Genomic DNA, 27,998 nt, shown 5'->3' with positions numbered 1-27,998 from the left:
AACTACCTCATGTTTTATGCATTGGCTAAACTGGGTCATCATGTTAAGCCATCCTGTGGCTTGTCGGTTTTTGACTTTGCATATTGGAGGGACGCAGCCACAAGCAGTGTAATGACTTGTGCAAATACAACCAATTAAATTAGCCTGCTTGTCCCAATAATCCATCTTTAAAATCTGGGGTCATGCAGGATGCTCAGAGTGGCCTCGCTCAGCCAGAGCTTAGGGTTTTGCAAACAGCTGTGCTTATCTGGCTTCTGTCGCAACAAAAAGCCATTAAGCTTATCTCAAGGTCACCAATCCAGTCCAAGCCACACGCATGGAAAGGTGATCTTACCAGTTGAGAGTATTCAAGGTGGGGGGAGGAGAGCAAAAGGGTTGAATCCATGGCTAGAAATTCCACAACTCTAGGAGCAAAGAAATGCTCTAAGCCAGGTGTCCAACCTTGGGAACTTGAAGACTTGTGGACTTCAAGAATTCCCCAGCTAGCTTCCTCTAGTAGGTGACTCCAGAGGGACCCTTCCAGATCCAGCTGGTTCTCTGCCTTCTGCTGCTCTCAAATACTTGAGGGCTGGGAAGAGGTGGCTTCAAGATGGATTACAGTAGGAACTATGAGGCTGGTTGTGGGGCAGGATCTGGCAACCCAGGAGGTCCTTCTGGCAATGGTCTTCTGTCTGTCTGTCTGTCTGTCTGTCTGTCTGTCTGTCTGTCTGTCTGTCTGTCTGTCTGTCTGTCTGTCTACCTACCTACCTACCTACCTACCTACCGTATCTATCTATCTATCTATCTATCTATCTATCTATCTATCTATCTATCTATCTATCTCTCTATCTATCTATCTATCTATCTATCTACCTACCTACCTACCTACCTACCTACCTACCTACCTACCTACCTACCTACCTACCTACCTACCGTATCTATCTATCTATCTATCTATCTATCTATCTATCTATCTATCTATCTATCTATCTATCTATCTATCTCTACTTTTGCTCATCTATCTATCTATCATCTATCTCTACCATCTCTCTCATCTATCTATCTATCTATCTATCTATCTATCTATCTATCTATCATGTATCCATCCATCCATACATCCATCCATACATCCATCCATCCATACATACATACATCTATCTATGCCAGGGGCATTATTCAGCAGGTTCTGACAGGTTCTGCAGAAGTAGATTTTGCAATATCCTTCCCCCAGGATTGGGGAGGGAATGGGGATTTTGCAATATCCTTCCCCTGCCATGCCCACCAAGCCACACCACGCCCACCAAGCCATACCCACAAAACCGGTAGTAAAATTTTTTGAATTCCACTCCTGAGTCCATGTCATGACATGCTGTTGATTAAGTAAGTCATAAGAAGCTGAATGTCTATGGAGATTCTCAGTCATCCAGGTCATGGTTGTCCCAAAGGTGCTTTTTCAAGAGGCAGCTGTACTTTCTGGTTTTTCTTTGAAAATGTTTCGCTTCTCGTCCAAGAAGCTTCTTCAATCCTGACTGGATGGTGGGGAATGGAAGGATTGATACTCCTTGCAGACAGCTGGACAGCTAAAAGAATTCAAACGACCAGCTGTCTGCAAGGAGTATCAATCCTTCCATTCCCCACCATCCAGTCAGGATTGAAGAAGCTTCTTGGATAAGAAGTGAAACATCTTCAGAGAAAAAAAACCACCAGAAAGTCCAGGAAAAAAGCACCTTTGGGATCATAAGAAGCTGGCTTCACCTCCAAGTCAAATCTACCTCAAGGAGACCCAGTGAGGTCCTAGCATGATGGTGGCACTCAGCCCAAATGTTTGCCTAGATTAGGGGTCTGCAACCTTAAACACTCAAAGAACCATTTGGACCCATTTCCCACAGAAAAGAAAACACCGGGAGCCACAAAACCCTTCCAGTGCCTGACTATTTCTTGAGCGGCCACAAAACTAGCATATGTAGTTGAATTAAACCTTCTGTTTTCTTCTGAAACTTTTCTTTTCTTGGATTTATCCATGGTTGGCTTACCGGGGGTTGAAAAGCTCAATAAATCGCGTGCCGGCGGGTGTCGCCCATTGGCGGTTGTGACGCATATTTTGAGTGACAGGGAGCTGCAGCAGAGGGGTGAAAGAGCCACATGCGGCTCCAGAGCTGCAGGTTGCTGACCCCTGGCCTAGATCAAAGTTTCTCAGCCGTGGCAACTTTAAGATGCATGGAGTTGGGGTCCATATAACTTAAGGCTTCCAAGGCTGAGAAATATTGGGCTAGATCAGGGGTCTCCAACCTTGACAACTTTAAGCCTGGCGGACTTCAACTCCCAGAATTCCCCAGCCAAGTTGCCAAGGTTGGAGATCCCTGGCCTAAATCAAGCATGGACAGGTGAAAGCGGAATTGACTTCGTAGAAGAGGAAGAATTGTAGTAAGTAACGTGTCTGGGATTGATTTCCTCTCCTCTGTATTGTATCCATTTCTTTTCCTTTCTCTGCCTTTGTATTATGTCTGTTTCCTTCTCGGAAATATGACTGACTTTCTTTTGAGGTACCATAAGGTTCACATCCCCAGTCCTGTGGCCATTGGCTGAGGATTCTGGAAACAAAAAGTCCCCACATCTGGAGGGTGGCTTTTGAACCCAGCTGCTCCCCAGATGTGCTGGATTTTCATCTCCGGGAGGGGGAGAAAAAAAGAGAGAGAAAAATGAACAGTTGTCTTGCAGCATTGCATTGAATGCCGAAGACCATTTGATGGATTGCAGTCATAACCTGAAACCAGTTGAAGTTTTTAAACTCGATCCCTAAAAGTGCAATTTAAGTTAGTGGTAAGAAAACAAGATCCTTTTTTTTTTTTGGCTCAGAAGACTCTGAGAAATATGTCCCACCTGTCTTTTCGGGCCTGAAGGAAGATATTTGAACGTCAGCGTTCCTTTGCATAATCGTTTTGAGAGCTGTCCAAAAAATCTTAGCGCTTGAGATCTGCACATTCCAAATCTTTGATCATTTCTATAGTCCTCCCCCACCCCCTCAAAAAACCTGTGGATTTCCACCTTCCTTTCTTCCTGTGGCAAATTTTTGGGTGATTTAATACCAGTAAGCCTTCCCTCCAGTTTTATAGTTCTTGTATATAGGTCAGTGGGGGTTGCCCCCGGTTCGCACCGGTTCTATAGAACCGGTAGCAAAACTGACCCTGATGTCATCAAAATGATTCTGCGCGTGAGCGGCCCCGTTGCGAACCAGTAGTAAAGGTAAGTAGAACCCACCCCTGATATAGGTGCACAGGTGGAAAAGAAAAGAAAAAAGAAAAGAGGAAAGGAGAGAAGGGAAGGGAAGGGAAGAGAAAGGAAAGGGGGAGGAAAGGAAAGGAAAAGAAGAAGAAGGGAAGGAAGAAGAGATGAAGGGAGGGAAAGGGAAGGAAAGGAAAGGAAGAGGAGATGGAGGGAATGGAAAGGAAAGAGGAAGGAAGGAAAGGAAAGGAAGAAGAGATGAAGGAAGGGAGGGAAAGGGAAGGGAAGGAAAGGAAAGGAAAAGAAGGGAAGGAAGAAGAGATGAAGGGAGGGAAAGGGAAGGAAAGGAAAGGAGGAGGTGGAGGGAATGGAAAGGAAAGAGTAAGGAAGGAAAGGAAAGGAAAGGAAAGGAAGAAGAGATGAAGGGAAGGGAGGGGAAGGGAAGGAAAGAAGGAAAGGAAAGGAAAGGAAAGGAAAGGAAAGGAAGAAGAGATGAAGGGAAGGGAGGGAAAGGAAAGGAAAGGAAAGGAAAGGAGGAAAGGAAAGGAAAAGATGATGGAGAAAGAAGTCAGAAAACCACATTATAAAACAATAGTTTGCGATAGGCTGGAAACTAGACTAGGTGAGTTCTAGTCCTCTCTGAGACATGAAAGCTGGCTGGGTGACTTTGGATCAGTCTCCCTTTCTTAAACATAATTATAAATACAGGAAACGAATACGAATAAACGGGGACAGTAGGACAGGGGCGGAAGGCACGCTGGTGCGCTTATGCACGCCCCTTACAGACCTCTTAGGAATGGGGTGAGGTCAACAGTAGACAGTCTAAGGTTAAAGTTTTTGGGGTTTGGGGAAGAAGCCACAGAGTCAGGTAGTGCATTCCAGGCATTGACCACTCTGTTGCTGAAGTCGTATTTTCTGCAGTCTAGTTTGGATCGGTTTACCTTGAGTTTATATCTATTGTGTGCTCTTGTATTGTTTTGGTTGAAGCTGAAGTACTTCTGAAGTTGGGGAGTTTCTCCAACTCTCCTTTGGAGCAACAAACCAGCTGGCAACATTTAAGGTGGCTTCACCCAGATCAGATTTCTCCTTCATCCCCAGAGAGCTGGTGGTACTCGGATGATCCTAGAGACCAATTGGTAATTGATAATTGTGCCTTGGTAAAACCACACTTGGAATGTTGCATCCAGTTTTGGTCACCACAATATAAAAAATGATGTTGAGACGCTAAAACAGGGATCTCCAACTTTGGCAACTTTAAGCCTGATGGACTTCAACACCCAGAATTCCCCAGTCCACCCTTGGCAACTTTAAGCCTGGAGGACTTCAACTTCCAGAATTCTCCAGCCAGCTGGGGAATTCTGGGAGTTGAAGTCCACCAGGCTTAAAGTTGCCAAGGGTGGAGATCCCTGCTCTAAAAAGAGTGCAGAGAAGAGCAGCAAAGATGATTAGGGGACTGGGGGTTAAAACATATGAAGAATAGTTGCACGAATTGGATATGTCTAATCTAATGAAGACAAAGACTAGGGGCGACATGATACCAGTCTTCCAATATTTTGGGGGGGGGACTGTCACAGAGAAGAGGGGGTCAACCTATTCTCCAAGGCACCTGAAGGCAGATCAAGAAGCAATGGGTGGAAACTTATCAAGGAGGAGAACCAAGGTAGAATTAAGGAGAAATTTCCTGACTGTGAACAATTAATGAATGGAACAACTTGCCATTAGAAGTTGTGGGTGATCCATTATTAGAAGTTTTCAACAAGAGAGCGGACAATCATTTGTCTGAAATGCTTGAGCAGGGGGTTGGACTAGAAGACCTCTAAGGTCCCTTCCAACTCTGTTATTCTATTATTCACTACCACATCCAGAAGCATTGTGGACAAGTGTCCTGCTAACTAGACAATTGTCCCAATGCTGTTTGAGGGATAGTCAAACATCTAATATGGAAGGTGGTTGGGATTTTGGTACCTGGCTTAGAATTCTGGAACCCACCTAAGTGGGTACTCTAATCTCATAACTCCCAAGAGGAAAAAGCTTTAGTCCCTTGTCATGTGGCCATTATATGTTTTAGCATGCAGCTGCGAAGAGATACCACCTTCCGTTGACGTTCATAAAAATCCTCCCAAAAGGAGGGAGAAATGACACCTGAGGTATCTTGGATTCCCCCCCCCCCGGTTATCCAGACTGCGCTTAGCAAATCTAATATTTGCAAATGTGACATTTATTTGTCAATTTAGATCACGCCAACCCAGTCACTGATTCATAAATCGGTTTAAAAAAAAAACAACCCAAAACCCACTTCCTTCCACGTCGCTTTGAAGTTTGCAAGCCTTGCTTTTGGAAAAGAGCTGTACATTTGAGGTCTCTTTTAGACAGATCAGAGGGATAAAGGTCTGGGTGACTCTGGGCCAGTCACTTCAGGGGTGGGCTTCAAAAATTTTAGCAAGGGGTTCTCTGCCTGGTTGCTGGGTGGACATGGCCATGGTGGGCGTGACCTAGTCGGCCTCCCGCACCATGGCAGTGTGTGTGTGTGTTTTTTTTTCCCCCTCCCCAGGCTCCGGAGGCTTTCCTTGAGCCTCCAGGAGGGCGAAAACAGCCTCCCCAGGCTCTGGAGGCTCTCTGGAGGCTGGAAACGGGCCTGTTTCCGGCCTTCCTGAACTTCCGGTAAGCCCGTTTTTTGCCCTCCCCGAGCCGCTACACTTAACTGCATCCAAAACGGGCCGCGTGGGGACTCCTGGGAGGGGCAGGGTGGGCGGGGCCAGCCAGGAGTGGGATTTGGGGGTTCTCTGAACTGCCCAGAATCTTAGCTAGAGGTTCTCCCGAACCCCTGTGAACCCCCAGCATCCCACCCCTGAGTCACTTTCTCTCAGCCCTAGGCAGAAGGCAATGGCAAACCATGTCTGAAAAAACCTTGCCGAAAGGACTCTGCAGGTAGTTGCGCAGGCAGACTTCAAGAATCAAACATAACTGAAAAAAAGAAAAAAAAAACAGAGTTCTGCTATGCTTCGGTAATAAGCTAAATCTCTGGATGGCTTACAGATCCAGAGCCATTCACTTTCATGGCTGCCTCTGATTTTTTTATGCAACCTGCAAAGGTCGGAGCAACATAATAATCCATAATCCTTGGATTATGGATTATTGTATTGTTGCCAATCAGGTTTTTTTTTTTTGCAGCTTGGAAGCCTTGTGGCATATGGTTTGGTGTGATGCATAAAGTTTGCCTTTTGTGGTTTAATTAACAAGCCAAGGTTAGGTAAAGTATGGCGCTGCTTGAATACAGAAACGTCTGAGATGGTCTCATATGTATGTATGTATGTATGTATGTATGTATGTATGTATGTATGTATATAGGTAGTAGGTAGGTAGGTAGATAGATGATAGAGATAGATAGATAGATAGATAGATAGATAGATAGATAGATAGATAGATAGATAGATAGATAGATAGATGAGCAATGGTAGAGATAGATGATAGAGATAGATAGATAGATAGATAGATAGATAGATAGATAGATAGATAGATAGATAGATAGATAGATAGATGAGCAATGGTAGAGATAGATAGATAGATAGATAGATAGATAGATAGATAGATAGATAGATAGATAGATAGATACGGTAGGTAGGTAGGTAGGTAGGTAGGTAGATAGATAGATAGATAGATAGATGATAGACAGACAAACAAAGACAGATAGATATAAATATTAGAGGAGATAGATGGATGGATAGATAGATAGGTGATAGATAGATAGATGGATAGATAGATAGATAGATAGATAGATAGATAGATAGATAGATACGGTAGGTAGGTAGGTAGGTAGGTAGGTAGATGATAGATAGATAGATAGATAGATAGATAGATAGATAGATAGATAGATAGATAGATAGTAGATAAATACGGTAGGTAGGTAGGTAGATAGATAGATAGATAGATGATAGACAGACAGACAGACAGACAAAGACAGATAGATATAAATATTAGAGGAGATGGATGGATGGATGGATGGATGGATAGGTGATAGATAGATAGATAGATAGATAGATAGATAGATAGATAGATAGATAGATAGATAGATATACGAGAGAGGGAGGAGGGAGGGAAAGAAAGACAGACATGATAGATAGATAGATAGATAGATAGGATAACTAGGTAGGTAGGTAGGTGGATGGTCTGTGATGGTCTCCTTTCAGAATGATGGAGAAATTCCTCAAGGGGAAAAAAATCGGGGACATCAAAAGCTTCCGCCTCTAGAACCTAGCATGAAATGCTCGGCTTGAATAAGACAGAAATGGAGAAATTCACGGGGAATGAGCACGTAATTTAAACTCTAGCCAAAAGGAATTGTCACAAAAATATAGGATTGAAGCAGGCTGGGAAAGAAAGAGATTTGAGCTCCTCGCTCTCCTCTGTAGGAAAACCTGCTTTGGAGGTGAGTTGCTGGTGAAGACCTGGAGAAGATTTTGCTCCAAGCTGATTGCTGAAGGCATGAAAGAGATTGCTGGAGGCAGAAGGAGAGGGACAGAGGTGAGGGATGGAGGTTAGCAGAGGAACAAAGGCAGCAGAGATAAAGAGGGAGGGAGGGAAAGAGACAAAGCAGACGAGGGAGCAGCTGGCGGGGCTCGGAGGGGAGGCAGAGGCAGCTAAATTGGGTACCTGAGCAGCAGGAGACAAGAAAGACGGCTCTTGAGATAAGAGAGAGGAGACTTAATTGTGTTTTGTTCCCAGCGAGCTGCCACTGTCTAGCCACAGAGCCAAGCGTGCTGCAAAGACAGCGGAATAATACCAGGGATAAAAGGGAATAAGCACCCGGGTTTTATGGTTGGTTGCCAGGAAAAGCAATAACCCTTAGACTTATAGACCGCTTCACAGTGCTTTTATGACCCTCTCTAAGCGGTTTACAGAGTCAGCCTGATTGTCCACCAACAATCTGGGTCCTCATTTTACCCACCTCAGAAGGAAGGAAGGTTGAGTCAACCTTGAACTGATCAGGATCGAACTGCTGGCAGTCGTCAGAGTTAGCCTGCAATACTGCATTCTAACCACTGTACACCGTGGCTGGCTGGCTGGCAGGCAGGCAGGCAGGCAGGCAGGCAGGCAGGCAGGCAGGCAGGCAGGCAGGAAGGAAGGAAGGAAGGAAGGAAGGAAGGAAGGAAGGAAGGAAGGAATAGCAATAGACTTACAGTATATACCGCTTCACAGTGCTTTTACAGCCCTCTCTAAGCAGTTTACAGAGTCAGCAAGTTGCCCACCAACAATCTGGGTCCTCATTTTACCAACCTCGGAAGGATGGAAGGCTGAGTCAACCTTGAGCCGGTCAGGATCGAACTGCTGGCAGTCATCAGAGTTAGCCTGCAATACTGCATTCTAACCACTGTGCACCATGGCTGGCTGGCTGGCAGGCAAGCAGGGAAGGAAGGAAGGAAGGAAAGGAAGGAAGGAAGGAAGGAAGGAAGGAAGGAAGGAAGGAAGGAAGGAAGGAAGGAAGGAATGAATAGCAATAGCACTTAGATTTACAGTATATACCGCTTCACAGTGCTTTTACAGCCCTCTCTTGAGCCGGTCAGGATCAAACTGCTGACAGTCAACAGAGTTAGCCTGCAAAACTGCATTCTAATCACTGCTCACCGTGTTTTCCACAGACACTTGGAGATTAGTTCAAGAACACCTGATCTTGAACTTGACTCAAGTATCTCCATACTGCTTTTCTGGCCCAATGTAGAAGTGGTTTGCCCCTGGCCTTCTTCTGAGCTTGGAGGTCTCTGGGATGCCTGAAGACCTAGAGTGGGTAGAAATCTCTGCCCTAGATCACAGATGGTGGTGGTGGGGGATGATTTGTGCTAGCAGAGGGGACTCACCACATCTCTTTAAAGAAAACTGCAATAAAAACGATGCAGCGATTAATATCAATAAGTTCTAATCAATCATTTGGGGCTTCAGGAATTTGATACAGAATGTTCTCAGAGGTTCAGGGGAAGAGCGAGGAATTAAACCAACAGAGCAGTGTGATTTATTATTAATCGAGGCTGGATTAATGAAGCCAAGGAGTGTGTGCAGTCCCCCGTACATTTTTAAGTTAATACTGGGACTCTCAAAACAAAGTGAGTTTGGTCTAGCGGTGAAGGCACCAGGCTAGAAACCAGGAGATTGTAAGTTCTAGTCCTGCTTTAGGCATGAAAATGGGCTGGGTGATTTTGGCTCACTCTCTCAGCCCACAGCCCGGCTCTGGTGATAAGCTGGTTAATCAATTCCTGTCACAATCAATGGATCAAGACTCCTGCACTTTTGGGGGAGGGTGGAGGAGGAAGAAGAAGAAGAAGGGAGGAGGAGGAGGAGGAAGAAGAAGAAGAAGAAGAAGAAACAGCAGGAGGAGAAGAAACAACAAGAAGAAACAGCAGGAGGAGAAGAAAGAAGAAGAGACAGCAGCAGGAGGAGAAAGAAGAAGAAACAGGAGGAGGAGGAGAAGAAAGAAGAAGAAACAGCAGGAGGAGGAGGAGGAGAAGGAAGAAGAAGAAGAAGAAGAAAGAAGAAACAGCAGGAGGAGGAGAAGGAAGAAGAAAGAAGAAGAAACAGCAGGAAGAGGAGGAGGAGAAGGAAGAAGAAACAGCAGGAGGAGGAGGAAGAAAAGAAGAAGAAGAAGGAGAAGAAGAAGAAGAAGAAGAAAAAGAAGAAGAAGAAGAAGAAGAAGAAGAAGAAGAAGAAGAAGAAGAAGAAGAAGAAGAAGAAGATGATTTAGACTTCAAACAGACAAGAACCTATCACCTAAACACCTCAGACTTAAGAATTGTCAGTAAGACCAAAAAAAGTCTGGATCGTGGACATGGCAGAACTTGGAGACCGCAAAAAAGAAGAGAAAGCAGTGGAGAATATAACAGAATGCACAAGACTTACAAAGAGGACTAGAATGACTGTGGCAAATGAAAGCAAAGAAAGAACCAACAGTAACAGGCACCTTAGGTGTAATCCCAAAACATCTGGAGCAACCCCTTGAACACCATCGGCATTGACAAATTCACCGTCAGTCAATTGCAAAAGATAGCCTTACTCGGAACAACTTACATCCTGCGATGATGCCTTTAAGACCATCAAACATCCATATCTGCCATATCCCAGGTCCTTGGGAAAGGACTTGATAGGTGACAAAAATCCTCAAATCCAGTCTGAACACCTGGCTAACCGGTGTGGCAAACCATAATGATGATCATTCGGGGAGTTGAAGTCCACGCATCTTAAGTTTTCAAGGTGGAGAAAGACTGTGTTATTGTGATATTTCTTGCAAGTTCTGGAGAACCGGTAGTAAAAAAAATGCCTAAAAAGTACCTTTCTCCCTTTCTCCCGTAGGACTCAAGGCGGTGTACAGTCAAGAAAAATATAGACACACAAACATCATAAAATTGCTAATTAAAATTATTACTTAGTTTGGTCAATTAAATAAAACCCAGAATTAGATAACATTTAATAAACCATTCACATGTTCATATGTTTAGCCCCGCCTGTTGGAACATCAGGGTCTTGAGGGCACGGCGGAAAGCACGGAGATCAGGGATATTCCGTATCTCCGGGGGCAGTTCATTCCAAAGGGTTGGAGCCCCCACAGAGAAGGCCCTCCCCCTGGGAGTCGCCAGTCGGCATAATTTGACTGACGGTACCCTGAGTAGTCCCTCCCTGTGAGAACAAACTGGTCGGTGGGAGGCTATTGGTGGCAAAAGACGGTCTCGTAGGTACCCAGGTCCTAAGCCATGGAGCGCTTTAAAGGTGATAACTAACACCTTGAATCGCACCCGGAAGACCACCGGGAGCCAGTGCAGCTCGCGTAGGAGAGGTGTTACATGGGCGTAACGAGCTGCGCCCATAATCACCAGCGCGGCTACGTTCTGGACCAGTTGGATCCTCCGGGTGCTTTTCAAGGGGAGCCCCATGTAGAGAGCATTACAGTAGTCCAAATTATTTATTTATTTATTTATTTATTTATTTATTTATTTATTTATTGATTGATTGATTGATTGATTGATTGATTGATTGATTGAATTTCTATACCGCCCTTCTCCCGAAGGACTCAGGGCGGTGAACAGATTAAGATTTCATATACATATAACAATTTATTTTTTATTTTATTTTACTACCGATTCGGCGAACCAATAGCCTTTTTTTATTACCAGTTCGGGTGAACCAGACCGAACCGGACGCAGTTCACCCCTGGTTCATCCATTGCATCACACCGGGGTTTGCGGACAGTGGCTTGTGAAATAAACCCCCAATTACGGCTTATAGATAAAAAGCTGTGCATGAACCCAAGCCTAAGGAAGCAGCGTAATGGAGAAGGTTTGGAGCTGCAGCCTATGGTGAGTCGGCTGATGTGTTGCCAAGCTCCCAAGCTGGCTGGAGAACATTCTTTCAGTGTCATGGTAAGCCAGCTACCTGGAATGCCTGCAGGGTTTTATGGGATGCTTGCCCACTAGGTCATGGGAAGCTACGCTTTCCAAGGACGAAAGGAATCAAGAACTCAGCTGAAAGACACCGAGCCTGTAGAGCAGGGGTCAGCAACCTGTGGCTCTGGAGCCGCATGTGGCTCTTTCATCCCTCTGCTGTGGCTCCTTGTCGCCGGTTGGCTCCACAATTGATAGGGCTTTCAGTTAGGACAGGCAGAGGAAAAAGGACGCCATGCTAGGAGGAGACTCTATGGTGGGAGAACCGGACTTCTGGTTGGCAGAGGAAAAAGGACGTCGTGCTAGGAGGAGACTCTACGGTGGGGGCAACCAGACTTCCAGTCGGCTCCAGAATTGAACGGGGGCTTCCAGTTAGAACCTTTGTGGCTCTTTGAGTGTTTAAGGTTGCCGACCCCAGCTGTAGAGAATAAACTTCAGTGCAACAAAAGCACTCTGCACATGCCCAGAGATACCCTTGACCTTTTACAGACTATGGCTGGGGAATTCTGGGAGTTGAAGTCTACAAGACTTCAAATTGCCAAGTTTGGAGAGGTTGAGAGTGAGTCTTCTATCTTCTCTCTTGGAGGTCCCTGAGCCCTTTTCTCTGCCCTCTCTCTCTCTCTGGATTCCTAAATGCACTGATTTTTTTCCCCTTTCCTTGGCTCCCATTCTGTTCTATTTCACACCCCTTAATAATAGGGCGGTTGTTCCCCGGCTCTGTAATCCCTCCCCCCCTCCTTTCTGAATCTGGCTGGATTTAGCCGATGATGTCAACCATCCGCCTCTTACCACGTGTCCTCCAGCCTTCTCAATGAGCTGCTAACGAGTTGCCAATTACACTTGGCACCAGCGGTACCTTCCAGGCTTCAGGGTATCAGGAGAATTAAAGCAGGCAGCTTTGCAGAGCTTGGGAGTTAAATCATCTGGATTTAAAGCTCCTGAAGAGATCAACTCGTGTCTGGTTTAGGTTGGGATAGGGAGAACGTCAGATTAATCCAAATTTAATTGGGCTTTAGACATTCGGGTGCCCTCTAAATGTCCTGGAGCTCGAATGCCATAATTCCCAGCCATTAGGGCAGGGGGCGAGGTCTCTGTAGGGGAAGGTCTACAACACGGTAGCCCCAGTGGTGTGATTGAAGCAACACAAATACAGAAAGCAACCATTCACTTGGGCCGAGGTGGCGCAGTGGTTAGAGTGCAGTACTGCAGCTGCTTCACCGGCTCAAGGTTGACTCAGCCTTCCATCCTTCCGAGGTGGGTAAAATGAGGACCCAGATTGTTGGGGGCAATATGCTATTTAGTACACTGTCTTTGGTGTAAGCCGCCCAGAGTCCTCGGAGAGTGGGTGGCATACAAATATGACTAATAATAATAATAATAATAATAATAATAATAATAATAATAATAATAATAATATTTAGCAACCGTTCAAAGTTACGACGCCACTGAAAAAAAGTGATTGACAACAAACGTCTCACTTAGCAACAGAAATGTTGGGCTCCGTTGTGGTCGTAAGTCAAGGACTCCTTGTAATCGGAACTATTAACGGTCAAGGCAAATGGGCATCAGATAAGAGTCAACGGACTTCAAGGGGGTAGGGGATGGACTTAGGTCTCTTACAGGAGTGTAGAGGTTCCAAACTAATGATATGTTGGAAGAAATGTCCATCGGGGGTCAGTTCTAAGTGGGGAGAAAGACACGGGAAACATGGAGGCTGATTGGAAAGATGGTTTATTGATGGACAGGAGCACATGGGTTTTAAGTCCTGGTGCAGCTGAATACATGGGTTTGAGAGAGAGAGGTATTTATATCCTCTCTTGGGCCTTGCCCTTGAGCTTCCTGTTCCTGTGCAAGAAATGTATTCTATTGGTTGTTGTCAGACTCCCATGTGGAGTCATGTTTGTCTGAATCAAGTTTGGTTGAACTTTGGGCTGATGTAATATCCTTAGGTGCCACATGGTGTGCTCTGCTGCTAGATGGGTAGAGGGCTAATCCTATTATGTCCTGAGGATGACAGTCTTTTGTCTTGTAGATAGGCTGGCACCAAAATATCTTCCAGGGGCAGGGAGCTGAGGCTGAGTTTCTGTTTAAGAGTTAATAATTTTATTTCTCTTTTAGGGGAAATATTCTGCCTAAATATTCTGAAGCTCTGAGTTTCTGTCTCCCTTAAGTTTTCTATTTCTCTTTTAGGGGAAATATAATATTCTGCCTTTTTAGTATTTCCTAAAATATTTCATTCTTCTAGGAGAGGGGTGGGTGCTAACTTTCTACAGGTGCATTTGACCCTGCCCAGATACTCAGCCTGGTCATCTCCTACATTGGATTTGCCATTGCCTTCCTCCTAGGGCTGGGAGAGAGTGACCGGCCCAAAATCATCCAGGTGGCCTCGTGCCTAAGGTGGGACTACAACTCACAATCTCTTATTTTCTAGCCTGATGCCTTAATCACTAGAAACTGGCTATTTTCGTACATTTCACAGGCTTCACAAAATGCACCAGAACCCAAATGGGATCTGCTCAATAGCACATGGTGTGAATCCAAGTTCTTGATTTGTGAATCAAGAATTTTAAGGGTGTGAAAACTCAGCCGGTGTGTTTTATTCAGCCAACCGTGATTTATAATTACTAGTGTAGAAAATCAGCACCCACCCCTCCTAGAAGAATGAAATCTTTTTCATTAAAAGGCAAAATATTATATTTCCCCTAAAAGAGAAATAGAAATCTTAAGGGAGACAGAAACTCAGAGCTTCAGCTTCCTGACCCCAGCAGATATTTGGTGCCCATTGAGAAAGACTGGGCCAGCCTATTTACAAGACAAAAGACTTTCAGCTCCAGGTTTGATGGGATTAAGATATGATCTTCCAGGACATAATAGAATTAACCCATCTAGCAGCAGGGGCTCACTGCATTGCAAAATCTCCTAAGGACATTACATCAGCCCAAGCTTCAACCAAACATATCTCAGACAAACTCCTAGGATTTGCACATGATCCCTACAACAACCAATAGAATACATTTCTTGCACAGGAACAGGAAGCTCAAGTTCAAAGCCCAAGAGAGGGTATAAATGCCTCTCTCTCTCCACTCCATGTGTTCAGCTACCCAGGATCTCAAATCCATGTGGTCCTGTCCACCATTAAACCATCTTTCCAATCAGCCTCCATGTTTCCAGTGTCTTTCTCCCCACTTGGAACTGAACCCAAGTGGATATTTCTTCCAACACTAGTTTACAACCATAAGGGCCCCGGATCATTGTTGACGGTTCCTTCTGCATGCGGTGGATGATGGACTTCATTTTCTGTCTGGCCATCTGTCTTGTGTGAATGTAAAAACTTAAGACGTTCACTTGGGTTTGTCATCCTGTTTACATGGATGAAAAGACCCCTGGGGAAGTTTGATGTAAGGGAGTAACAATGGTCTGGTCCTCTGGTGGGATACTTAATCAGGGTAAATGAAACTTTGCTTGTTGCAATCTGACGCATGGCTGGTTGTAAACTACACAATGCTTTGAGTTTCCCTGATGTACGAGGGCACTAAAACCCAGAGGAAAAGGACCACCATTAATTCGTACAAGATTGGTTGTGCAACGTTCTGGCCTCTGGGATTTACACAATCCAATAACAGATGAAAAACCAGAAGGCAACAGAATCTGAATGGGATAAATTGAAAAAAAAGACGTGATTCTTGCCATTGTAACAGAATAACAGAGTTGGAAGGAACCTCAGAGGCAAGGGTGGGCTGCTGGGGGTTCGCAAGGATTTGGGAGAACCTCTAGCTAAGATTCTGTGCACGGAGAACCCCCAAATCCCACTCCTGGATGGCCCCATGCCCCGCCCCTCTCAGGAGTCCCCACACGGCCTGTTTTGGATGCAGGTAGGTGCAGGGCTCGCGCAGAGGCTCAGGGAGGGTGAAAAACGGGCCTACCAGAAATTTGGGAAGGCTGGAAACGGGCTCGTTTCCGGCCTCCAGAGGGCCTCTGGAGCTTGGGGAGGTTGTTTTTGCCTTCCCAGAGGCTCAAAAAAAGCCTCCGAAGCCTGGGGAGGGCAAAAAGCCCACCATGGCCATGCCCACCCAGCAACTGGGCAGAGAACCCCTTGCTAAAAATTTTGAAGCTCACCCCTGCTCGGAGGTCTTCTAAATCCAACCCCCTGCTCAAGCAGGAGATCCTAAACCATTTCAGACAAATGGGTGTCCAGTCTCTTCTTGAAAACCTCCAGTGATGGATCACCCACAACTTCTGGAGGCAAGTCGTTCCACTGAGTAATTGCTCTAACCGTTAGGAATTTGCTCCTTAGTTCTAGGCTGCTTCTCCCCTTAATAAACATGATTATCTTGATACATACATCTGCATACATTATATGTACGTAGCCTTGATAACAGTAAGAGGCTGCCTTCTAACATCTGGTGTTCTGCAGCTGTGTTGCTCTTCAGTCCCATAATCCCCAGCTACAGCATCTTGCCAACTTCGATGGCAGATAGGAACTGAACAAATTATTTTTTTCAACCCCAACCTGGTGTTTCTGGTTTTCCCAGTCTCAGAAGATTGAAAATCTGGGGGAAAAATAATGGGCAAAATTATCTTCAAGATGATAATTCCAGCAGAATGCTGAATATAAATTAAGGAGGGAGGGATCGGTGGGAATTTTAATAAGGGTGGAAAGAGCTGGATTTTTTAAAAAATGGATCTGAATGTGGAAGTTATTGAAACAGACAAATCTGGCTATGCAGGGAGTAACTTGAATTTTAATCTCTTCACTAATGGAATAAGAGCAATCCTGAAAAAAAGCCTGATTTTAGAATACTGTACACTGTTCCAGTTAAAGCTATAAAAACTCCCGTGGAAATATATTTGTGCATTCGTAATAGAGGTTAGCTTCAAAACTCCCTGAATGAATCAAGACTCTGCAAAGAAAACAAAAACCCACTATAAATACCAATTGGGTTAGATAACTTTGGAAAAGAAAGCTTATCTCAGGCAATTTTTTTTAATTTTTTAAACCTGCTGCATTAGAAAAAAGGCATGTTGATAATAGGTCCTTCAACAATTTCTCTTAAGCATGATCTAAATGAAAGGAAGATATGTAGAAGGGCTCTTTACCTTATAGATAAAGGTAAAGGTTCCCCTCGCACATATGTGCTAGTCGTTCCTGACTCTAGGGAGCGGTGCTCATCTCTGTTTCAAAGCCGAAGAGCCAGCGCTGTCCGAAGACGTCTCCGTGGTCATGTGGCCGGCATGATTCAACGCCAAAGGCGCACGGAACGCTGTTCCCTTCCCACCAAAGGTGGTCCCTATTTTTCTATTTGCATTTTTTACCTGCTTTCGAACTGCTAGGTTGGCAGAAGCTGGGACAAGTAACGGGAGCTCATCCCGTTACGCGGCACTAGGGATTCAAACCGCTGAACTGCCGACCTTTTGATCGACAAGCTCAGCATCTTAGCCACTGAGCCACTGCATCCCTTCTTTACCTTATAAGACACTGCAAATATAACTGGTAAGGAGCTGCATTTTACTGTCCTTTTTATGGACTTCAAAAAAATCCCTTTATAAAAACCTGTTAGACTGGAACAGAGCTCTCTTAAATGCAGCCTGTAACATGGACAAGGCTGCTGATTGTTTTGCGGGATATTTTTCTGTCGCAGAAAAAGACACCAACAAGGAAACAGGGAAGAGGGCGAAAGAAGAATGAAAGAATCTGGAAAGATGAATATCTGAATCAGATTGCAATGTTTCTCCTAATCTCTGTTTTTTAATCTTCTATTCTATTCTATTCTATTCTATTCTATTCTATTCTATTCTATTCTATTCTATTCTATTCTACTCTACTCTACTCTACTCTACTCTACTCTACTCTACTCTACTCTACTCTATATTCTATTCTATACTCTATATTGGGGACGTGGTGGCTCAGTGGCCAAGACGCTGAGCTTATCAATCAGAAAGTCGGCAGTTCAGCAGTTCGAATCCCTAATGCTGCGTAATGGAGTGAGCTCCCGTTACTTGTCCCAGCTTTTGCCAACGTAGCAGTTCGAAAGCACATAAAAAAATGCAAGTAGAAAAATAGGGACCACCTTTTGTGGGAATGGAACAGCGTTCCATGCGCCTTTGGCATTGAGTCATGCCGGCCACATGACCACGGAGACGTCTTCGGAGAGCAGTGGCTCTTCGGCTTTGAAACGGAGATGAGTACTGCCCCCTAGAGCCGGGAACGTCTAGCACATATGTGCGAGGGGAACCTTTAACTTTACGTTTATACTCTCTATTCTATTCTATTCTATTCTATTCTATTCTATTCTATTCTATTCTATTCTATTCTATTCTATTCTATTCTATTCTATTCTATTCTATTCTATTCCCTACTCTACTCTACTCTACTCTACTCTACTCTACTCTATTCCCTACTGTATTCGCTACCCTACCCTACCCTACCCTACTCTACTCTATTCTACTCTACTTCGTCATGCTTAAAATAAGTTTTGGCTAAGTGCAAAGGTGGGACTCAAGTAGTCTAAAAGAATCATCCTGAGCAGTGTGTTACTGCTGTTCCTCTTACACAGGGAGAAGCATAATAAATCTGATAAAAATCCACGACTTGCTAAGTTAGGCTTACTCTCACTCGGAGTAAGTATTCTCCTGTCATTGGAAAGGGAAATATGGGGACTAGCAGTCAGGGCTAAACCAGGACAGATCAAGTGGTAGTCCAAGTGACCTCAGAATGGTTTCATGCAGGAGCTACGGAAGCAGAGGCTGACATATTTAGAGCAAAGAGATGGATGTGGCTTCTCCACCTGATCCTATAAAGGGAAGTGTTCAGGCAGCCCTTGGGATTTTAACAGATTAACAGAGTTGGAAGAGAACTTGCAGGTCATTTAGTCCAACCTCCCGCCCAAGCGGGAGACCCTACACCATTTCTGACAGATGGCAGTCCAATCTCTTCTTGAAAGCCTCCAGGGATGAAGCTCCCACAACCTCCGAAGGCAACTTCTCTTCCATTGGTTGATTGTTCTCAACCAATGTCAGAAAATCTCTCCTTATTTCTACGTCGAATTTCTCCGTGATCAGTTTCCATCCATTATTCCTTGTCTGGCCTTCGGGTGCTTTGGAAAGGGAAATTTTATTTCCCATGGGACTTGAAGGCTAGGTTGACAGAAGACTCTAGACTAGCTAAAATGGAGGAGGGCTTTATGGCTTAGTGTGTGTCAAGGGAGGCATGTCCCAGGCATGTTAGTAGAAGGCAAAATCACAAAACTGCGTCCCACTTATTTTTGGCCATCTCATGTGGGGGAATTTACTGAAGAAAGCAATTGTGTTGGGAAGAGTTAGCAGTAAAAGGGAACCAGGTTCAGGGGTGGGTTTCACTTACCTTTACTACTGGTTTGCCCCGCATGCACTGTCTGTGCGTGCGCCCCATCTTCCACACATGTGCTTTGCTTGCTCGCGTGCCTTCTGTGCACTTGGCCTCGAAAACATGCCTAAATAGCACAACTTGGAGCTGGGGCGAGCCCACCCACAATCACCACTACCGGTTCACCCGAACCGGTGTGAACCGGCTGAATACCACCTCTGACCAGGCTGCCAAAGAACATGATGGGTGGACACCATCAAAGCTGACAACAGCCGGAGCATAGAACAACTCAATGAAGTAGTGAAAAATCAGAATACGTGGAGAGACCTGTCCCATAGAATGGCCAAGAGATGGACGCAACTGAAAGGATATCAATATCATCATCAACATGGAGAGTGGTGCGGTGGCTTAGAGGTGGAGCTCTCGCCTCGCAATCAGGAGGCTGTGAGTTCGATCCTAGGTAGAGGCAGATATTTCCCTCTCTGGGCACGATGAGAATATATCTGCTGAACAAAGCTCCACATTGGCGACAGGAAGGGCATCCGGCCAGTAAACACTCAGCTCCATTCAGTTGCCCAGACTCCACCCCACAAGGGATTGTGGGGACAATGATGATGATGATCGTCATCATCATCATCATATCAAGGAAACCCATCTATTGTCTTAGCATCCTGAGTGAATAAAACCATCCTATGCTTTATTTGTTTGTGATATATAAATATAGGGACTGTGCTTTGACAACCTGGATTTAGGATTTTGTGTGAACTCAGCCAATATCTTGCTGGATTCCTATGAAATCAGGGGTGTGTCTGGGATCTGCTTTCCGTTCTGTTGATTTCCAGTTGAGGTGAAATAGGGGAGCAGGGATCACCTTCAATTATCCTTGTTGGGATTCTATGCAACCATGAATTGCTAGTTTCCAAGGGCTGGTCTTTCAAGCCAGTAGCCTCTTCGTGTATAAAAATACAGATACGTTAAGTTTGGGTGAAAATATAGGGGATTTCCTTCCTTTGGGCAGAAAACACAGGGCATTATTTTAATAAGGTAGGGTTTTACTATCACTTCCTCGATCCCTCTTAATAGTAGAAGCAACAGTAAGAGTATAACAGAGTGGGAAGGGACCTTGGAGGTCATCTAGTCCAACCCCCTGCACTTTTTTGGACAAATGGCTGTCCAGTCTCTTCTTAAAAACCATGTGATGGGGCATGCACAGCTTTCGGAGATAAGCCGTTAATAGTTCTCACTGAAAGGGAATCCCTCCTTAATTCTAGGTTGCAACTCTCCTTGATAAGTTTCCAACGGCTACTTTTTCACTTAATGAGTTTTTACTTAATACGTTTCCAACCCTTACAGCTTTGCTTACTGACTTCCCTTTGCAAATAAAATAAAACACAACAATCAATTGCTGTGTATTTCTACAGAAATGTGCTTCTGATAAGCATTCTCTTTCTTACACACACACACACACACACACCAGTGATAGAGAAACAGAAGTTATCTATCTATCTATCTATCTATCTATCTATCTATCTATCTATCTATCTATCTATCTACCTACCTATCTATCCATCCATCCATCCATCCATCCATCCATCTATCTATGGCTCTCGTATCTTTCTATCTATGGATCTCTCTTGTATCTATCTATCTATCCATCCATCCATCCATCCATCCATCTATCTATCTATCTATCTATCTATCTATCTATCTATCTATCTATCTATGGCTCTCCTATCTATCTATCTATCTATCTATCTATCTATCTATCTATGGATCTCTCTTGTATCTATCTATCTATCTATCCATCCATCCATCCATCCATCCATCCATCCATCCATCCATCCATCCATCCATCCATCTATCTATCTATCTATCTATCTATCTATCTATCTATCTATCTATGGCTCTCCTATCTATCTATCTATCTATCTATCTATCTATCTATGGATCTCTCTTGTATCTATCTATCTATCCATCCATCCATCCATCCATCCATCCATCCATCCATCCATCTATCTATCTATCTATCTATCTATCTATCTATCTATCTATCTATGGCTCTCCTATCTATCTATCTATCTATCTATCTATCTATCTATCTATGGATCTCTCTTGTATCTATCTATCTATCCATCCATCCATCCATCCATCCATCCATCCATCCATCCATCCATCCATCCATCTATCTATCTATCTATCTATCTATCTATCTATCTATCTATCTATCTATCTATGGCTCTCCTATCTATCTATCTATCTATCTATCTATCTATCTATCTATGGATCTCTCTTGTATCTATCTATCTATCTATCTATCTATCTATCTATCTATCTATCTATGGATCTCTCTTGTATCTATCTATCTATCCATCCATCCATCCATCCATCCATCCATCTATCTATCTATCTATCTATCTATCTATCTATCTATGGATCTCTCTTGTATCTATCTATCTATCCATCTATCTATCTATCTATCTATCTATCTATCTATCTATCTATGGCTCTCCTATCTATCTATCTATCTATCTATCTATCTATCTATCTATCTATCTATCTATCTATCTATGGATCTCTCTTGTATCTATCTATCTATCTATTTATCTACCTACCTACCTATCTTATATCTATCTATCTATCTATCTATCTATCTATCTATCTATCTATCTATCTATCTATCTATCTATCTAGTATCCATCCATCTATGCCAGGGGTGAAATCCAGCAGGTTCTGAAAGGTTCTGGAGAACCGGTAGCGGAAATTTTGAGTATTTCGGAGAACCAGCAAATACCACCTCTGGCTGGCTCCAGAGTGGGGTGGGAATGGAGATTTTGCAGTATCCTTCCCCTGCCATGCCCACCAAGCCACACCCACTGAACCACACCACACCCGTCAAGCCATGCCCACCGAACCGGTAGTAAAAAAAAATTGAATTCCACCACTGATCTATGCGTATATATATTTTTGTGTTGCTGTTTTAGCGTTTATTCTAACCGGATTTTTAATCTCTCTTCTCTCTGGTCTCACCTATGAAGCCTGTGTGAGCACCTTAGCATTTTTTTAAAAAAAATGCATACTGTCTTTGAGCCAGCATTCTCTCTCTGTATGTATCTTTCCTAATGATTCCTCTACTGTCAATTTAGTTTGGGAGATTGGAACGCCAATTCCCTGGCGCTGGTTAATGACCGCAACTAACCGATTCCGATGACGGATGACCGAAACCTCCCTCTCGTTCCCTTTTCAGCATGACCATGAGCGCTGCCTCCATCGAGCAAGAGCCGTCACGCAAGCTGGCCTGTTGTGGAGTCCCCTTGATAACGGAGGACATGCAGTCGCTGGCCATCCGCACGCTTTCTGGCACGGACATCAACAAGCACTACGACCTCATCCGTGAGCTGGGGAAGGGAACCTACGGGAAGGTAGACCTGGTCTCCCATAAGAGCACAGGTGAGTTCCGGGGAGGGGAACTCTCCCTGGGCACAATTCACGCTTCCAATTGATTAAAAATGGCAAAAAAAGAGAGAAAAAGGGACATGGTGGCTCACTGCGGTGGCTTCCTCACATTCCTTGTGGGATGGCCAACTGTACAAAGTCCTGTTTAAAGATCATATTTTTTGGGGAGTTTCATCTTACCTGGACAGTGATTTCCAGAATGATTTTATTTCCTTGGTCCTCATCACACAGGGAGTTGCTCACCATCCTCTCCCTTGCCCTGTCTTCTCCATCCGCAGGCACCAAGATGGCTCTGAAATTTGTCAACAAGAACAAGACCAAACTGAAGAATTTCCTGAGGGAGTTCAGCATCACCAATACTCTCTCTTCCAGCCCTTTCATCATCAAAGTGTTTGATGTGGTCTTCGAGACGGAGGACTGCTATGTCTTTGCTCAGGAATACGCACCCGGAGGAGACCTTTTTGACATCATTCCTCCCCAGGTAGGTGGACTTCGGTTGTCCCTTCTTGACCTGAACGGAAGGTGAGGCAAGATGTCTTCCAATAGACAATACCAAGATGGATAAATGGGGTGTTATGGCAATAGCAGTAGCACTTAAGACTTATATACCGCTTCACGGTGCTTTCCAGCCCTCTCTAAGAGGTTTACAGAGTCAGCCTCTTGCCCAATCCCCCCTCCCCAACAATCTGGGTCCTTGTTTTACCAGCTTCAGAAGGAGGGAAGGCTGAGTCAATCTTCAGCCGGTCAAGATCGAACTGCTGGAGTCGGCACAATTAACCTGCAATACTGCATTCTAACCACCACGCCACCACAGCTAATCAGCAATAGCACTTAGACTTATATACCGCTTCACAGTGCTTTCCAGCCCTCTCTAAGCAGTTTACAGAGTCAGCCTATTGCCCTCCAACAATCTGGGTCCTCGTTTTACCGACCTTGGAAGGATGGAAGGCTGAGTCAACCTTAAGCCTGGTGAAATTCGAATTGGCAAATTGCAGTCAGCCTTCAGTCAGCAGAAATAGCCTGCAGTACTGCCCTCTAACCACTGCGCCACCGTGGCTCTCAGTTTCCTGAAGCTGTTTCATGGAAGCTTGATCCAATTATGATGCTAACAATCTGGACTGGGAACCAAATGTGATCTTCTCATCTGGCCTCCAGCTTCCTCTTATACCCTACACAGATGTTCCTTTTGATCTTCCCAGGGGAAGATTTCAAGGGTGGGCAATGGAAGATTAATGTATCCCTCACACAGCCATTGCCCTTATGACTTGAATAGAAAGTAGTGCAAGATCGGAAGCAGAGGTGGGTTTCAGCAGGTTCTGACCAGTTCTGGAGAACCGGTAGCGGAAATTTTGAGTAGTTCGGAGAACCGGTAGTAAAAATTCTGACTGGCTCTGCCCCCCATCTATTCTCTGTCTCCCAATTCCTAGCTGATCAGGAGGAAATGGGGATTTTCAAGTAATCTTCCCCTGGAGTGGGGTAGGAATGGAGATTTTACAGTATTCTTCCTCTGTCACGCCTACAATTTGTCACACCTCTGTCACGCCCATAATTTGGTTTTAATTATGTTTCTAACTTTTGTATTTATGTATTTTATTCTGTGCCTATTCACCGCCCTGAGTCCTTCGGGAGTAGGGCGGTATATAAATTTAATAAAACGTAAAACAAACAAAAACAAGCTACGCCCACAAAGCCATGCCACACCCACCAAGCCACACCCATAGAATCAGTAGTAAAAAATTTTGAAACCCGCCACTGATCGGAAGATGTGGTGAGATTTGGGCCATGGAATCACCAAGGCCTTCATCATCATCACGTATATTTCGACTCCATTTGCTTTTTGTCTTTCCTCCCCACCCCCATGGCAAAGATCCCCTGAGAGCTTTGAGGCAAAGCCCTGCAGCACCATTGTGCAAAGTTCTTAAGCAACAAGTGATCCATGCCCAGAAAATGGTCAGATGGTCTAGATGATCACTATTTTCCAAAACCATGCCTGCCTATTGCCCTGGGGCTGAGGACCAGTGTCATGGGACATCCACCACCATTCAGTGGTTTGATGTTATATGTGTTTGGGGATTTTTGCAAGCCATAGAAGGAAGTCAGCTTGGAGACTGGATAATGGGGTCTTTGATAATTCTCTGAGCTTGGTGAGCAGACTTTTCATTGCCAAACTAGGTAACTCTTGATTGTTTAGAGCTTGATTATTGGGAGGAACTAGGAAATACCAATATGGGACGTGGTGGCTCAGTGGCTAAGAGGCTGAGCTTGTCGATCAAAAGGTCAGCAATTCAGTGGTTCGAATCCCTAGCGCCGCGTAATGGGGTGAGCTCCCGTCACTTGTCCCAGCTTCTGCCAACCTAGCAGTTCGAAAGCACGTAAAAAAAAATGCAAGTAGAAAAATAGGGACCACCTTTTGGTGGGAAGGTAACAGCATTCCGTGCACCTTTGGCGTTGAGTCATGCCGGCCACATGACCACAGAGACGTCTTCGGACAGCGCTGGCTCTTCGGCTTTGAAACGGAGATGAGCACCGCCCCCTAGAGTCGGGAACGACTAGCACATATGTGCGAGGGGAACCTTTAGGAAATACCAACTCAGAAAAACAATCCAATAATGAAATAATAGTTTGGTAATGAAAGGCCTTCAAGGAAACAACCAAGCTCAGAGAGCACCAAGGACCCTGAGCTATAAATATCCTCTTCCATTGGTAAGACTGGGTTAGGATGCTCCATTACAATGAAAATCATTTGCATTCTACTGTACTGCCTTTCGTACCGAAGAATGTCTATTCCCATCACAGGACATTAAACACTCTGAACATATACAGGCATGCGATAGCAGGTGATATTCTGAACATTTAGAGCAGCGGCCCTCAACTTTTCGAGCACCTGGGACTGGTTCCCTGGAGAGTGGTTTTTCCATGAACTGGAGGGGCCATGGTTTTGTGCACTACCTGCATCCCACGTGTGCATGGATGGGGCTTCACTCATTTGCATGACCTAGTTTTCTGGCGCGCCAGAAAACTTTTTCTAAACACACCCAATGCTGATGACCATGCAAAGGGTGGGGCCTCGATCGCACAGTTGTGACCCCCAGCTTGAGGGTTTTAAACACTGCCCCATGGCTGCAAAAGATAAATGCATGACTCATTTCAGTAATTATATATGCAGTCCTTGCAATACAACCGTGCTTGAGCCCCGAAATGACAGTCAGAATAGAATAGAATACAGTAGAATACAACAGAGTAGAGTAGAGTAGAGTAGAGTAGAGTACAATAGAATGGAATGGAATGGAATGGAATGGAATGGAATAGAATAGAATAGAATAGAATAGAATAGAATAGAATAGAATGGAATGGAATGGAATGGAATGGAATGGAATGGAATAGAATAGAATAGAATAGAATAGGAATAGGAATAGGAATAGGAATAGGAATAGGAATAGGAATAGGAATAGGAATAGGAATAGGAATAGGAATGAGCTGGAAGGGACCTTAAAATAGAATAACAGAGTTGAGAGGGACCTTGGAGGTCTTCTAGTCCAACCCCCTGCTTGGGCAGGAAACCCTACATCACTTCAGACAAATGGTTATCCAACATCTTCTTAAAAACTTCCAGTGTTGGAGCATCCACAACTTCTGGTGGCAAGTTGTTCCACTGATTAATTGTTCTAACCGCCAGGAAATTTCTCCTTAGTTCTAGGTTGCTTCTCTCCTTGATTAGTTTTCCCCCATTGCTTCTTGTCCTGCCCTCAGGTGCTTTGGAGACTAGCTTGACTCCCTCGTCTTTGTGGCAGCCCCTGAGATATTGGAAGACTGCTATTATGTCTCCCGTAGTCCTTCTTGTCATTAAACTATACTATTACAGTATAGCGTGAGATGTTCCTGGGTTTGGGCGCTTCCAGATATAAATTCACCTCTCGACATCTCTGTCTGCTTGCAGGTGGGGCTGCCAGAGGACATGGTGAAGCGCTGCGTACAACAGCTGGGTCTGGCGCTGGACTACATGCACAGCAAAAACTTGGTGCACCGGGACATCAAGCCGGAAAACGTCCTCCTGTTTGACCGTGACTGCCGGCGCGTCAAGCTGGCTGACTTTGGCATGACGCGCAAGGTGGGGTGCCGGGTGAAACGCATCAGCGGCACCATCCCGTACACAGCGCCCGAGGTGTGCCAGGCAGGCCGGGCGGAGGGTTTCACGGTGGACGCGAGCATCGACGTGTGGGCTTTCGGGGTGCTCATCTTTTGCGTGCTGACCGGCAACTTCCCCTGGGAAGCGGCCACTGCTTCGGACTCTTTCTTTGAGGAGTTTGTGAGGTGGCAAAAGGGGCGCCTGGTGGGCGTCCCCTCTCAGTGGCGCCGCTTCACGGACAACGCGCTGCGGATGTTTCAACGCTTGTTGGCCCTCGACCCAGAAAAACGCTGCCCAGTGAAGGAGCTTTTTCTCTTCATCAAGTACGATCTGATGTCCGAGATGCGCCGACGGCCATCCTATCGTTCCCGCAAGCACACCGGGGACAAGCTCTCAGCTGGCCCACACCGCCATGAGACGCCCAGTGGCTGTACCCCAACCCCACTTAAGAGGACCATCCTGACGGAGGGCAGCGTCTCTCGGCTGGCGGCTTCGGAGCCTGGCCTCCCTTCCCCCGGCGGAGGAAGCAGAACTGACGCCCGGGCAGAGAAGGCCAAAGGCCAAATGGTTTTGGCAACCGCCATTGAGATCTGTGTCTGAGGAGAACACGGCACATATGCCAAGCCGGCATTCTGATATCAGCACTGTATCTTCTTCTGCCCTGAGATAGGCGGTGTGTAGAAGGACTCTTTTTTTAAAAAAACACACACACACACACAAAAAAAAGATCCTCTGATTGACTGGGATTTCTGTCCCTCCGAACAACTAGCAAACAATACAATAGAAAACCAAGGAGAGATGGGGGGGAAAATTGATGATTTATCCAATGACTTGAACGATGCAAACGGTTTGTGGCTGGGCAGCTAAGGCCACGGTAGAAATAGGCATGGTGTGTGTAAATCAGGAAGGGGGGAGGGGAATGCAGAAAAAGGACTGGGGTGGGGGTGGGGTGGGTCGTTGGGGGGGGGAAACTGGAACAATTGGTGAGCTCGTAGCACCCATTTTCATCCAGCAACAGAAGTGGCTGTTGGGTAGCTGGGGGTGGGGGGTGGGTGGGTGGGAAGTTTGGGGAGGGGAGGAGAGGGAAGGACTTGTAGGGAAGGGGTAGAATAGGGCAGTAGCTTTTCTGATTGGGAAAATAGGGCTCCTCCCCCTCCCCTGCCAAAGAGTCGAAGCAGAGCCACGAGCGTTGCCTTGCCAACCTCTCGATGTATGGACCTCTTGATGCCCATCATCCCTGCTGTGCCGGCTGGTGTGGGGAACATGGGAGTTCCCATCCTATGTACTTGAAGGATGTCTTGGGCAGTGGCTTGACCTTCGAGTCGGTTGGAGCCCCCTGAGAGGACATGAAGCTGGATTCCGTAAGAGTCTTGCTCCCTCAGAAGTTCTTGAGGAGGTTCAGAAGAACGAGAGACTCCTGTGACCTACAGCCTGTGAAATGGGGCTAGGAGGTATT

At 45.2% G+C, this 27,998-nt stretch overlaps 1 protein-coding gene across 1 annotated transcript in view; it reads left to right on the top strand.

The window, feature by feature from the left end:
• SBK1 (SH3 domain binding kinase 1) overlaps positions 1-27,247 on the top strand; it is an 85,063-nt gene extending 57,816 nt beyond the window's left edge. The window contains exons 2-4 of the mRNA XM_034420445.3: positions 22,208-22,410; positions 22,695-22,897; positions 26,354-27,247. Of these exons, the coding sequence (XP_034276336.1) occupies positions 22,208-22,410; positions 22,695-22,897; positions 26,354-27,142 (1,195 nt within the window). The 3' untranslated portion in view covers positions 27,143-27,247. The remainder of the gene's footprint in view (positions 1-22,207; positions 22,411-22,694; positions 22,898-26,353) is intronic.
• Positions 27,248-27,998: the final 751 nt, after the last annotated feature.

This window comes from Pantherophis guttatus, chromosome 14, assembly GCF_059756535.1.
Source record: "Pantherophis guttatus breed Tessera chromosome 14, ASM5975653v1, whole genome shotgun sequence".
In the NCBI taxonomy this organism is placed as follows: domain Eukaryota; kingdom Metazoa; phylum Chordata; class Lepidosauria; order Squamata; family Colubridae; genus Pantherophis; species Pantherophis guttatus.
The sequence above is the reverse complement of the archived record's forward strand: the minus strand, read 5'-3'. Positions and strand labels throughout refer to the sequence as shown.